Here is a 14443-nt window from a genome sequence, read left to right as displayed (position 1 = left end):
CTCTCTCTCTCTCTCTCTCTCTCTCTCTCCTCTCTCTCCTCTCTCCTCTCTCCTCCCTCTCTCTCTCTCTCTCTCTCTCTCTCTCTCTCTCTCTCGTGTGTGTGTGTGTGTGTGTGTGTGTGTGTGTGTCTCCTCCACTTTTTGGTTTTCCTGTGGAGTTTCGTGTTTGGCTTGCAACACTCTTGATTTGGAGGGACCAGTCTTACCTTGAGTTAATTGAAAGGAGATCAGGCAGCCACTTCAATTGCCTGTATTTGGAGCTCATTACATCTTTCAGTTGCATCTGACACATTTCATTCTCATTTGCTTATTTATCTTCTTTTATTGACATCATCTTTTTCAACCACTTAGGAATGCAGAAAAGGAGGGATGCCTTTTTTAATTCTAGGGATATGATGAAGTTGGAAGTGTAGAAGAAGAAAAAGTACATGTCTACTTACCTATCTTGATTTTTTTTTTTTTTCTACCAGGGAATGCTGACCATTCAGAGCACAGTGAAGAGTTTAGAATAGAGTATGGACTTGAGGCAGTGTAGCTGGAGGTCTGCCCTGTCTGGTTGAGCCAGGTCTTCAGTTTCATTTAGCTCCTAGTATTCATGATTTTTAAGAACATTATAAACAGGTGCATATTATAGTGACATTACAAAATTCTGTTAAAAGCACAGTATAAATTTGGAGAAAGATTATCTTTTTCACTGGTTTTCTGGATAATCAAGATTTGATGGTATGAACACTGTGACCTTACATTATGAAATACTGTTAATAGGAAATAAATAGTGCTAACTGGGAGCCAGGACCCCCTTTTGTGCGTTACATATGTTAACTCACTTAATCCTTATAACAGTCCTTTGTGGCAAAAACTATTGTCCTCCCTATTTTGCAGATGGGGAGAATAAGACATGAGAAGTTAAATGGTTTCCTACAGGTCACAGCTAGAAACTGGAAGAGGCTAAATTTGAACCCAGGCCCTCTGGCCCCAGAACCTAAACTCTTAATCTTGGTGCTGTATTGTAGCATCCTTGCTTACTTTCTATTTAGTGACGAACTTGGTGCAGAACTTTAACAGTGCCTTTTAACTTCTAGTTTTTCTTTAAGAATGGTGCTATATTGGATGCATTTCTACAGATACATGTGTTTCATTTTCATTGCTTTTAATTTTGTCTTTAGATAAGATGTGAAGGAATCAGGTTGTTTCTTTTGTGGCTTCAAGCACTTCAGACAAACTGCGCAGAAGAACAGGTGCTGATTTTTGCATGCCTCGTGCCTGGTTTTCCAGCGGTCTTATCATCCAGGGGGCCCTGCACACTGGAGACACTCATCAATCCTAGCCCTAGTGTAGCTGATGGTAAGCACTGTCAGTAAACTCTACACTCTGAAATTACTCTGGCACTTAAATTGAGGAAATTCTTGATTTTTCATTTTCTTTAGTGTAAGTTCTGATGAGGTCTCAAGAGGAATTATTCCCTGTAATTCACACTAGTTTCTTACAAACATTAGAATCAAAAGATTTGGAGCCTATTTATATGACATTATGCTAGGAGAAACTTACTGAAGTGGTGGAAACAGGAATGGAAAGGAGGCACAGATGTTGGCAGTAGCAGGAAGTAGGTACACATGGTATATCTGCAGTGTTTTTGTATCTGCTAATGCAATTTAAATCTACCTTCCAAAATGACTGTCTATTGTTGTCATCACTATCGTTTCATTAGTGGACATTCATCTTGATTTTCCAGCTGTTTAGTTTCATGTAGCATTTATAGAAGGACGACAGTGTCCTCATCAGACCATTTATATCCTTTGAATTTTTAAGGAACTCACCTATTAGGGCCATTGATTTATTATTCCATATCACTTTATTGCCTGATGACTAGCATGATTTGGGGCTGATTGAAAACAGAATTTGAAAGGGAAAGAATAGTCCAGTGGGAGAGGTGGCTGGCTCTGGAACATCTGTCCTGTGTTCTAAGCCCTTGATCCACATTGGCTTAGAGTTCAGTATAAGCAGTTCCAATGGCTAGATAGATCCATTTCTACAAATACATGTGTTTCATTTTCATTGCTTTTAATTTTGTCTTTAGGTAAGATGTGAAGGAATCAGGTTGTTTAAAAAAATGCATTTTTTAAAACCCTATTTAAAATTTAACTTTGGTGAAAGAGGTCTCATTATTTTCTACCCTGCAGCAAAAATATTTCCAGAAGAAATCACTCCACTCCTGCCAGCCATATCAGGGGAGAAGATTGCTGAGGACCAAACCTGCTTTTTTCTTCAAATACTGTTGAAATATATGGTTATTCAGGTCAGAGAAAAATTGTTGCTATTTCAGTGTTGCACTTATTCTTTTTTTTCCTCTCTTTTTTTTTTTTTTTTTTTTTAAGGGTGATTTTTATATGCTACTTCACTAAACACTGAGTACGTACCGTTGTTAGGTCACTTCCGCAAGACCAGGAATTTGTACTGTTTTATGTGACCTCTTCAAACAATTTTTCTTTCTTTATGTCTTTTCTGCCCCTCATATCTAAGCTGGCATGACAGAATGGAGGAGGAGGCAGGCCCAGAGGCTGACCCATGGGCCAGGAGTAGGCAGAGCAGACTGGAAGATATGAAGAAAAACACATGCAGTGAGTTCATACTGCTGTTAGCACAGCCTGATTCACCTCACATGCTCCTTTTTTTAGATTTACCCATATAATATAGAACTGAAATCATTAGCTCATTATTTTAAAACCTGATTTGTGTCACATGATCTGTATTTCCAAACAGATTATTTTTTCTCAGTGAACACTTTTCATGTTCCTGAGTTCCTCCTGGGCTTCAGAGCCAGGTTTGTTGAAGTCATCATCTTTGCCACATCCTCTTTCTTGCCTAACATTCCTTTGACACCTACTATTGCCTGTCTTCTGCCCAGGCCCCAGATCAGGATGGAGTCTAGTGGTTCATAATTTGCTCTGCTCATTCTTGAGGTGATTTGTCAGTGACTACCTCTTCTTCATGAGCTTCTCTCCTAGTGATACTTGCGATGTTTTCTTCTGGCCTTTTTTCCCTCCCTACTTCTTTCCAGTTTTCTTTAGGTAGTTGGTTTTTTTTGTTTGTTTGTTTTTGCTATCCTTTAAAATTCAGTTCTTGGCTGCCCTTTCTGATTGTACAGTCTTGCTGGGAAATTCTGATCCCTACCTCTACTCCCATTTCATTTAGCCAGCACCATAAACCCAAGACTTCAAAATCTTGAGAGCCTGATCAGGTCATTCTATCATCTTATAGAAGCTGTGCATTGAACTCATGCCTCTTCTACGAGGAACTCACATGCTGCCTTTTCAAAAGTGTTTGAGCATCCTGTATGCCCTGGAAATCAGCACAGGGTATCTAAAACTTGATGTTTTGAGGGTCTTGGTTCTCATTCTAGATGTGTCACTCATTAGTGACACATCTCAAATAAGTCAACGTCAAATAAGTCACATAGTCCCCAGAACTAGAAGAGTATGGCATAGATATAGGGTAGAGGTTTGTCTGCACACATTGAAACCACTATGTGTGTAGGGTTTTATGTGCGTGACTGTACCTTTCTCTTCCCTTCCCTTCCCTTCCCTTCTGTCTGTTGGGGTGACTCTTCAGAGCAGAGTTTCTGACAGTTTATGGACACTGACCCCCTCTGCCCCAGAGGCAACCAAAGTAATCATCCCTTTACTTCAGATACCACACAGATATTGTCATTTTCTAGGTGAGATTGTCATGAAGGAAGCTGGTAAGCACTGTTTTGGTCTAACAAGTAATAAGAACCAGTGATAGGTCCTCTATGGTTTATAATTTGCTCTGCTCATTCTTGTAAAGACCCCCCTCTCTGTCATCTTTCCCTCAGTAGTATGGTGGTGACTGCACCTCTGTGATAGTCTGTTCTCCAGGCTTCTGGGGCAGTGCTGCCAGTTACTGTACTGTTTTCTAGTGCTCACACTGTGCATTCACTGTGCTAGGTTTTTAAGGTTCATAATATTACCTCAACACTGTGAAAGCTTTATACTTAACCCATAGCTAGACTGGCAGGCTTGATTTATCTTAGCCTGTTAATTGCCTTTAAAATAAGAATATTCTTTCCAAGATTCCATAGATTTTTGCCTTTCATTATTGATTTTATGTTTAGGTAGTATTGGATAAAGTAATTGTAAATGGCCTTTTATGAGGTTAGGAAAAAAGTACCTGATTATTTCTGACTAAATCTTTTAAAGATACAAGGAATGTTTAATCATTACAAAGAACACATGGAAAAAATATGGACATTATGTAGCAGAGCAAGTTTGAAAACACTTAATACCTATTTTTTAAAGATCCTAATCTTTTGAACTTTGTTAATATTTAATTTTATTCCATGATTGTCAATATTATTTGTCCTCTTTTTAATTTATGAAAAGAATTTTAATTAAAACAGCATTTCATTTTGTATATGTTAATTTGAAATGTAAATATACTTATTTTCTTTTTCACATATTATCCAAAGGCTGCAAGCTTGGAGTGGAAGAATAAAGAGAATCAGGATACTGGTTTTAAATTTCTTTTTACATTGTTTCGAAAGTATTATCTTCCTCATTTATTTCCATCATTTACTAAGTTAACAAATATCTACAAACCTGTACTTGGTAAGTACTGTTTGACTTGTATATAGGCAACATTCATAGGAAAGCTGTACAGTCTCTTTCATAGTGACTTTTTAATATTTTAAAGTAATCAATGTATTCTTATATTAAATGATAACTTTATTGTGCAAAGTTTAAAGTTTACTAATAAGTGATTTTAATTACGTATACTAAGATATACATCATCTCCTAGCAATAATGGGAACCGTGACTCCTATACTCAAAAATAATGTAAAACACATCATGAACTGTCTCACCCTTTGAAGATAACCTGCATTTTTCCTTGTATTCCTTGCTTTATCCCCAAAGCTTCTTACTCTCAAGATGGCTGGCATTCTTTCTTGATTGTTTCTTACTTTACCCCAAGGGATGTCTCTCCCTTGAAACAGCCTGTATTCTCCCTCAAATATATGTGTGCTTTCCTAAATAAAATCTTTATCTTTGAAAAAAAATCATGTTTTTTTTATGTAAATTATATTTGCCATCTCTTAATGTAAAAATTCCATTCCCAAAGTCTCCCCTTCTGGGTGGTAAGTTGTGGTACCCTAGAACTTGCTCAGTGACCAGACAGGCCAGACCAGAGCACACAGCTGCCCATAGTATGCCCTTTTATACTGGGTCTTTTATCCAGCAGATACTACTGACAGTTGCTTATGGAGGACAGATGTTTGGGTTATTGGACAATCTAGGAATAGCAAGTCCCTTGTTTGAGGGGGTAGGAAACATAAGGCAATTTCTAATTTAGCACCTAAAGTTTTCCTTCCATAAAAAATGAGGATTCACAGGACAGAAGCATCCCTTAGAGTAGTGAAAGTGGGGGAAGGGGGGACAAATCTTCTTATTATTATCTGAGGCTAAATTAGTTCATGAATATTCAAGATAGCTTTGGAGGAGAAAAGGTCATTAGGAGCATTACTCCAACTGTGGGACATGACTAACTAATTCATTTGTCTTTGCTGTGCATTTTTATCTGTGTACATACACATATATAGTTGCACACTTACATGTGCACACACTCAGGCACAGGGAGAGTAGCTGGAGCTTGGACATTTGGAAAGATATAAAAATGACTTTTAATCATACTAGGGTTCTATTTTGTTAGCTATGTTATGTGTGGATTTTTTAAAAATTTTCTTGATTCTTCAATTTAGTTTATATTCATAGTACATTGTTACTATTACTAGGTTGAAATTTTTTATTGAAAATATCTTTTCTGCTTCGTTCAGGTACTCCAGGAGTACAAAAATTAGTTAAGAGAGAGAGTTGAATTTATGGCAAGTAATATATTAAATCTGGTACCATATGATTTTCATATTGATGAAGGAATTTAAAGAATGAGAAATGGACCTCTTTATTAATTCTTTGGAAGATGTGGTATCTTATATCTCAAAGATGAAATGTTCTGAATTCTTAGACATCAAATATATTATAGGGATTCTGTTTTCCTGGATTCACCTAAAGGGAAAAGGGTAGAAAAACTTAAGTTCAGTAGGTTTAGTCAGTGCTGTGTTGACTATTAAAATACTTAAAAAGATTGTTTTTCTAAAGTGCCTATATACTTTTAACATGTTACAGTCAGAAAATGAGATTAAATTAGGTATGTGACCAGATTATATTATAGTCCCATATAATTTCTCAAATTTATTAAAAAAGCTATTAGCTTAATTTTTCCATAGCTCTATATAGACAATAACAGTCACCTCTTCTTGGTCAGATTGCAAGACAGTTAGCAATGAGCCTACGAAAAGGTGCTATTTCTGCATCTTCATTCTTAGTTGCTATACAGATAACTAACCTAATCAATACTCTGTTCTTTTTTTTTTTCTTCCAGACATCCCCCATTTAAGACCAAAGCCAGTGTATATTACTACAACTCGAGATAATGAAAGCATTTACAGTACAAAAATTCCATACATGGCAGCTCGTGTGGTTTTTATTAAGTGGGTTGTAACATTCTTTTTGGAAAAAAAGTATCTAACTGCAACACAGAACACTAAAAATGGAGTTGATGTATTGCCGAAAATCATTCAGGTATGCCAATCAAAATGCATAACTAAAGTAATTGATTAATAGAATTATAATTCTTGGAGGTTTTTGGATTATTGTCCCACCCTGTCTATAATGTTAGGATTTCCAAGGGAGTCAGAAACACTTACTATATGCTATTGAAATTGCCATAACAGGAAATTTCACTGGCGAGGAAAGCATTCTAAGAAGACGGCTGTTGTGTACACTCTCCTGGTTCTCCCTCATTCCTACTCCTTTACTCAAGTTTCTGTAACCTCTGATGAGTATGAGTACAGTGGACCATTCTGCTTTCATCAATCACCAGCACCTAGAAGTCTCTCAGGACATATGCAGATGGCTCATGCTATTAAGTTCCCATTGCATATCAGGGGAGGGAATGAATGAGCAGCTTAGGATTCTAGGATGGTTATTGTGCTATAATAGGATGCCTGCAAGGGAAGACTACCTCTCCTTGAGGCTTTCTGAAAAGATCTAATGTCAGGCCTGCTTTTTCTCTTGGTCTTGATCAGAAACAGATGGGGGCTTTTCCAGGCTGAGTGGTGCTGCAGTCTGTCTGGGCACAAAATAACCAAGCCACCACACCGCTTTGTAGATTCAAACAGCAACTCTTTATTCCCGAGAACTCTCACCGACACTCTACGCGCACGTTCTGGGGAAAATACACTCCCTCCACCGGGCTCTGTGTACCAATTCTCTCAGAACCCCACGAGAACTCAAGGGGAACTCAAGGAGCGGGTGCCTGAGGCAGCAGGATACGCCCTATTCCCAGCAGGATCCACCCTAAACCTGGAGCCACCCTAATCCAGCAGGGTCACCTTTCAACCAAAAATGCTATGGTTCCTACTTGGCTATGGCTCTCAGCAAGTTGGTTAGGGACTATGTGCTGAGGGGGGTCATGGTTTTGTGTGTGTTGTTGTTTAGTGTCCCCAAAAACAAGGACAGTAAATGTGGTGCACTAATTTTAGGTTTGCTGCTGCTGTGGAGTTCCCAGAAGTATAACCTGGGCTTCATCTGGGACCATACAAGCTTGACAGGCAAATAAGTGGCTCATATGCTAGTAGGTCATTAGGGCCTTGATGAAAGGACATGAAGTCTAATAGAGCATGTGGCTCCATTGAAGAGGACTCACTGAAAAGCTAGAGAGAAGTTCATTGTCAGAAGACTCTAAGGGAGAAGCAGTTACAATAAGAACAGCAAAAGGCTTGCTGAAAGAAAGTTTAAAAACTGAAAAAGTCACAATTTAAAATTTTAGTGAATAAAATGAAAATGGAAATGATCACTACCAAGAACAAAATTGGCTTTCTGAAGAAATGTCTTATAACATTGAGTAAAACTTTAGACAGAAATCAGAAATGAATAAATAAAACCCGAGGGAAGGTCCAGACCTACCTTAAAAAATTGTAGCATAAGGAGAAAAGAATGAGGAGTAATAATTGAACAAATAAGTATACTTGAGGTGAAAAAAACAAAGACATGTCTCCAACATGTCTCTAAGGACTTTTGAGTCCCAGGAAAAATTAACAAAACAGACTTTCATGGATTAAGAAAAATTATACACATTTCCAGATGGAAACCATAGGTTACTTAAAATGAAACTGAGATTAGCATCTAATATCTAATCAAATGTGCACCCCTGGAAGCTGGAAATACACCCATGTTCCTTCTGCTCTGTCACCGAAAGGATGATCAGTCAGGATCAAAGAAGATATTTAATAAATATGGTGTTAGTGTAAGTGCTTAGAACCTTGCCTCTTATGACATACCTAAGCAAATGTCAGATTGATTAAAGGTATACAATAAAAGCCAAATAACAATCCTCTTAAACCAGGGATTTAAGAGAAAGTCTATGGAAATTTTTAAAATTGGGGACTAATAGACTATCTTAAATAGAAATAAGACTTAGATGCTATAGAAGAAATCAAGTTTGAATTTATTTAAAAAATAGAGAAAGCTTTATATGTCTGAAGATAAAATAAAGTCAAATCCAAGCAATAGACTGTTAAGTGACAACACCCTCTTAAATGAGTCAATATCTCTATGAAGACAAATAGAATTGAGAGTGGACAAAGGAGATGAAAGTGCGGCTTGCAGAAAAAGGGAATTCAGTGGCCCTGAATTTCACCAGCAGTCATGGAAATGCCATTAGTTCTGAACCAAGATGAGATATCTTTATTTACTTATAAGGAAACAAAAATCTGTATGAAGTTATATATTAAAAACTCAGTTGCACTTTTTAGTATGTTTTACATGATGTGATTGTCACTGATTAAAAAATCTCAAAAATCTATTCTCTCCATCTTAAAAAGATTGTAAAGCCATCACCTGTATTTAGTCAAAATAACTTGCTTATTCTTGAAAACTACATGTGTATGGAAGGAGATAGAAGGAACAGCAAATTAAACACTGCTTCAAGATTTTTTTTTTCTTGGTTGTCTCCTTGCAATTGCAAGTCATCTAACTTTTATTATTTAGCTTTTTTAAGTGTCTTAAGAGTTGGACTTCCTGAATCAATTGGATGGTTCCTAATGACAAAAGAAGATACCACCAACCCAACTGTCTTAAACATAAAAGAAACATTTTAATTCTACTAAAAAGAAGTGCATGGTAAAACTGATAGAATATAGTTAACTCACACTTTCTCACTGATTCTCTGTGGTTATTCTCTTCTCCATTCTGCTTTTCCCCTCCAGTTGTTTTGTCCATAGCTTCCCCCATGATTGTAAGACAGTTGCCAGCAGCTGGGACACTACTCTCCTGTTATATTTAGAGGGAGTCTAGGAATATATAGTCTTTCTCTTTTGTCTGGATGGAACATTTTAATTTACCTGCCCTGTAACAATAATGCTGATTGGATTAAATCCAGCTCAGTAAATGGACCAAGAATTGCCATGATTGGCTTCTATGAAACTAATGCTTTTTGATACTTTGGGTTCGGCTTCCTTTGAGTCTCTGGGCTGCAAGGAAGGAGACACACACAGCCTGGAGGCTCTGTTCGGGAGGTGGGATAGGTGCCAGCAAATAGACCCCATGTCCCCCTTGCCACCATACCGTGTTGATAGTTGAATCACAGGAAGAGACTGTCAGATCAGGCAGGGAGGCTTTATTGAGATATCACTCCCGGGCGGATCTCGATCAGACCCACAGAGGGGACAGGGGAAGGGTCTGAGGAGAAACCGCATGGAAGCTCAACAGGACTGGACTTTTATGGGGCTTACAGTAGGAAGGGAAGGGCTTAGGACAGGAAAAGGTGTTTCTAGGGCCCCTTGCCCCCTTGGAGTTGGTCAGGGGAGTTGGCTGAACTCCAGGATTGGCCAGGGGGTCCTGTTGATTGACAGGCGTTAGTCAGGAGGTCTGGCTGATTGACAGGGAAGGATTGACAGGCGTTAGTCAGGAGATCTGGCTGATTGACAGGCGTTTCCGCCGGCATCTGATTGATGTTCTTTTCCGGCATGGGCTGCTTTGTTCTAAGTTGCCACTAAGTCACCACTAAGTCGGCACCAAGTCGCTGCCACCCACCTAACAGAGACCATCACTCTTCCTTACACTAAGTTGTTACATTAGTTTTCTGTTGCCAGTGTAGCAAACTACCACAAGTTTAATGGTTTGGAATAGTACAGTTTTATTATTTTATAGTTCTGGAAATCTGAAATTCAAAATTGGTGCCAGGCATTTTAAGGCCTTTGTTTCTTTTGGAGCTCTTTGGAAGATTCCTGTTTTCTTGCCCTGTCCTTTTTTCTAGAAGCTGCTGCATTTCTTGGCACACAAGGAAAAGTGCATCATATCACTTTTCCTCCCTCCATTTTTATCATCACAATACCTCCTTTGTCTCTGGTCCTCTTGCCTCCCTCTTATAAGGACCTTTGATTCCATCAGGGCAATTTGGATATCCAAAATAATTTCCTAATCCCTACCTTCTTAATTTAGTCACTAGATCCTTTTTACCATATAAGGTCCTACAGTCACAGATTCTAAGGATTGAGAAATGGACATCTTTGGGAGGGGGGGCAAATGTTATTAAGCCCACGTCAGTTGTCTCCTGTATTCCCTTCTCTGCCCTGCAGTTTTGTTTCCCACCTCATCCCACATGTCTGTTGATTTCCACTTTTCATTTACATTGTATAGGAGAAAAAACAGCAGTTTAAACAATGTAATACTAAACCCTAGAAATAAGGTTGCCGAAGTAAAGCACATTGTACTTATCTCCTGAAGTTTTTGTTTGGAATTTAAAACTTGATACTAGTTTTACCCATCTTTTGAGCATTTTTCTCTGGTGATTGAAAACCTCATTTCAAACAGTATACTGCTCTTTTAAAAGACCTTCAAAATTTCATGACTGCTTTTTCTATTTCTATGAGGAATGTCATTGGGATTTGGAACAGAATTTCATTACATTTTTATAGTTGTTTTGGTAGTATGGTCATTTTGATAATATTAATTCTGCTTATCCAAGAGCAAGGTAGATCTTTTTATCTTTTAAGGTTTTCTTTGATTTCTTTCTTTAGGGTGCTGTAATTTTCATTATATAGATCTTTCACCTCTTTTGTGGAATCCCAAGTATTTTACTTTTTTTGATGCTATTGTAAATGGGGTGGTTTTCCTCGTTTCCATTTCTGAGGATTTGTCACTGATTAACAGAAATGCATTTGATTTATGGGTGTTGATTATATATCCTGCTACTTTGCTGAATTCATTTACTAGTTCTAGAAGTTTTCTGGTAGAACTTTTAAGGTTTTCTAGGTATAGAATCATATCATCAGCAAATAGTGCCAATTTGAATTCTTCTTTTCCTCGGTGTATTCCTTTAATTTCTTTCGTCTGTCTAATTGCTCTGGCCAGTGTTTCAAGAACTATGTTAAATAGAAATGGTGAAAAAATACATCCCTGTCTTGTTCCAGTTTTTAGAGGGAATGCCTTCAATTTTTCTACATTTAGAATGATGTTGGCCAGGGCTTAGCATAGATAGCCTTTATAATGTTGAGATATGTTCCTGTTTTCCCTAATTTTTCTAGTGTTTTGAACATGAAGGGGTGCTGTATTTTGTCAAATGTTTTTTTCTGCATCTATTGAGCAATCCTTAGCAGGAAGAGTGAAGCAGGTGGCATCACTATACTAGAATTTAAACTATACTACAGGGCAATAGTAACAAAAACAGCATGGTGTTGGCACCAAAACAGACTTGTAGACTAATGGTATAGAATAGAGGACACAGAGACTAACCCACATAATTACAATTATCTTATATTAGACAAAGGCGCCAAAAACTCACATGTAGAAAATATAGCTTCTTCAACAAATGGTGCTAGGAAAACTGGAAATCCATAGGCAACAAAATGAAATTAAACCCCTATCTCTCACCATGCACAAAACTCAACTCAAAATGGATCAAGGACCTAGGAATTAAACCAGAGACCCTGTGTCTAAGAGAAGAAAAAGCAGGCCCTAATCTCCATCATGTGAGTGAGGCCCAAGGTTCCTTAGTAAGACTCCTTTGCTGCAAGAATTAAAATCAAGAATCAATAAATGGGATGGACTCAACCTAAAAAGTTTCTTCTCAGCAAAAGAAAAAAAAATCTGTGAGGTGAATAGAGAGCAACATATTGGGAGCAAATTTTTACCTCTTTCACATCAGATAGAACACTAATCTTTAAGGTATATAAAGAACTCAAAAAGCTAAGCACCAAAAAAACCAAATAACCCAATCAATTAATGGGCCAAAGACCTGACTGAACAGAAACTTCTCAGAAGATGATATACAATCAGTTAACAAATATATGAAAAAAATGTTCATCATCTCTAGCAATTAAAGAAATGTAAATGAAAACTAAGCTCTAAGATTTCATCTCACTCCAGTAAAGAATGGCAGCTATTATGAATACAAACAACAGTAAGTGTTGGCAAGGATGTGGGGAAAAAGGTATACTCATACACCGCTGCTGGGTCTGCAAATTGGTGCAGCCAATATGGAAAACGGTATGGAGATTTCTTGGAAAATTGGGAATGGAACCACCATTTGACTCAGCTATCCCTCTCCTTGGTCTATACCCAAAGGACTTAGAAACAGCATACTACGGGGACACAGCCCTATCAATGTTTATAGCAGCACAATTCACAATAGCTAAACTGTGGAACCAACCTAGATGCCCTTCAGTAGTTGAATGGATAAAAAAAAATGTGGCATATATACATTGAATATTACTCAGCAAAAAAAGCGAATAAAATCATGGCATTTGCAGGTAATGGTTGGAGTTTAGAGAAGATAATGCTAAATGAAGTTAGCCAATCCCCCCCTCAAAAAAATGCTGAATGTTTTCTCTGATATAAGAAGGCTGTTTCATAGTGAGGTAGTGAGGGGGAACATGGGAATAATAGATGAACTCTAGATAGGGAAGAGGGGTGGGAGGGGAAGGGAGTGGGCATGGGGTTAGAAATGATGGTGAAATGTGATGGATATCATTATCCAAAGTACTTGTATGAAGACACGAATTGGTGTGAATATACTTTGTATACAACCAGAGATATAAAAAATTGTGCTCTATACTACATATAGTGTAATAAGAATTATAATACATTGCACTGCCATATATAAATAAAAAAAATTACTTAAAATAAATAAATCCTTGCTTTGGAAAAAAAAAAAAGACCTTAAAAACAGTATTTTTAAGTACCGCTTCAAAATAGTTCATGTTTTTCCCACGTTGTTAAAGGTGATATATGAGGTGTTCTTTTTTTTTCCCCCAAAGTTATGAGAATACTTTTCTCTTGATCTACAACTAATACATTTGACAGCATTTTTTACCAGGGAGGGAAGGAATCAGTGTACCTTCTAGACTTCACTCAGTTACTTCTAGGTAAATATGGTTTAACAAATTTTCTTGTTTAGCGGCATCATTCCTGGGAGAGCAAAAATGCAGTCACTAGTATACTCCTTACTATGTTGTAGTAACAGTAAACCTATTTTTCAAATCTGAATGTTCTTGGTGCATCATTTCAGCTGAATTTTTTTAGTGAAGTATTATTAATTTCTTAGCAATTCATTTTTATTTGAGATAGAAGTACTGGTGATTTTTTTTATTGGTTGTTCAAAACATTACAGAGCTCTTGACATATCATATTTCATACATTAGATTCAAGTGGGTTATGAACTCCCATTTTTACCCCAAATACAGATTGCAGAATCACATCGGTTACACATCCACATTTTTACATAATGCCATATTAGTGACTGTTGTATTCTGCTACCTTTCCTATCCTCAACTATCCCCCCTCCCCTCCCCTCCCATCTTCTCTCTCTACCCCATCTACTATAATTCATTTCTCTCCTTGTTTATTTTCCCATTCCCCTCACAACCTCTTATATGTAATTTTGTATAACAATGAGGGTCTCCTTCCATTTGCATGCAATTTCCCTTTTCTCTCCCTTTCCCTCCCACCTCATGTCTCTGTTTAATGTTAATCTTATCCTCCTGCTATTCCTCCTTGCTCTGTTCTTAGTTGCTCTCATTGTATCAAAGAAGACTTTTGGCATTTGTTTCTTAGGGATTGGCTAGCTTCAATAAGCATAATCTGCTCTAGTGCCATCCATTTCCCTGCAAATTCCATGATTTTGTCATTTTTTAGTGCTGCGTAATACTCCATGGTGTATAAATGCCACATTTTTTTTTATCCATTCATCTATTGAAGGGCATCGGGGTTGGTTCCACAGTCTACAATTGTGAATTGTGCTGCTATGAACATCGATGTGGCAGTATCTCTGTAGTACGCTCTTTTAAGGTCTTCAGGTAATAGTCCTAGAA

General features: G+C 37.5%; 1 protein-coding gene across 1 annotated transcript in view; it reads left to right on the top strand.

The window, feature by feature from the left end:
- Positions 1 to 14443, top strand: part of Ralgapa2 (Ral GTPase activating protein catalytic subunit alpha 2) — a 293361-nt gene that overhangs the window by 44427 nt on the left and 234491 nt on the right. The window contains exons 6-9 of the mRNA XM_048811857.1: positions 1167 to 1344; positions 2181 to 2296; positions 4487 to 4625; positions 6454 to 6653. Coding sequence (XP_048667814.1) covers positions 1167 to 1344; positions 2181 to 2296; positions 4487 to 4625; positions 6454 to 6653 — 633 coding nt within the window. The remainder of the gene's footprint in view (positions 1 to 1166; positions 1345 to 2180; positions 2297 to 4486; positions 4626 to 6453; positions 6654 to 14443) is intronic.

The sequence above is a fragment of the Marmota marmota genome, unplaced genomic scaffold, assembly GCF_001458135.2.
Source record: "Marmota marmota marmota unplaced genomic scaffold, marMar, whole genome shotgun sequence".
Classification (NCBI taxonomy): Eukaryota; Metazoa; Chordata; class Mammalia; order Rodentia; family Sciuridae; genus Marmota; species Marmota marmota.
This window is presented reverse-complemented; position numbering and strand designations above follow the sequence as displayed.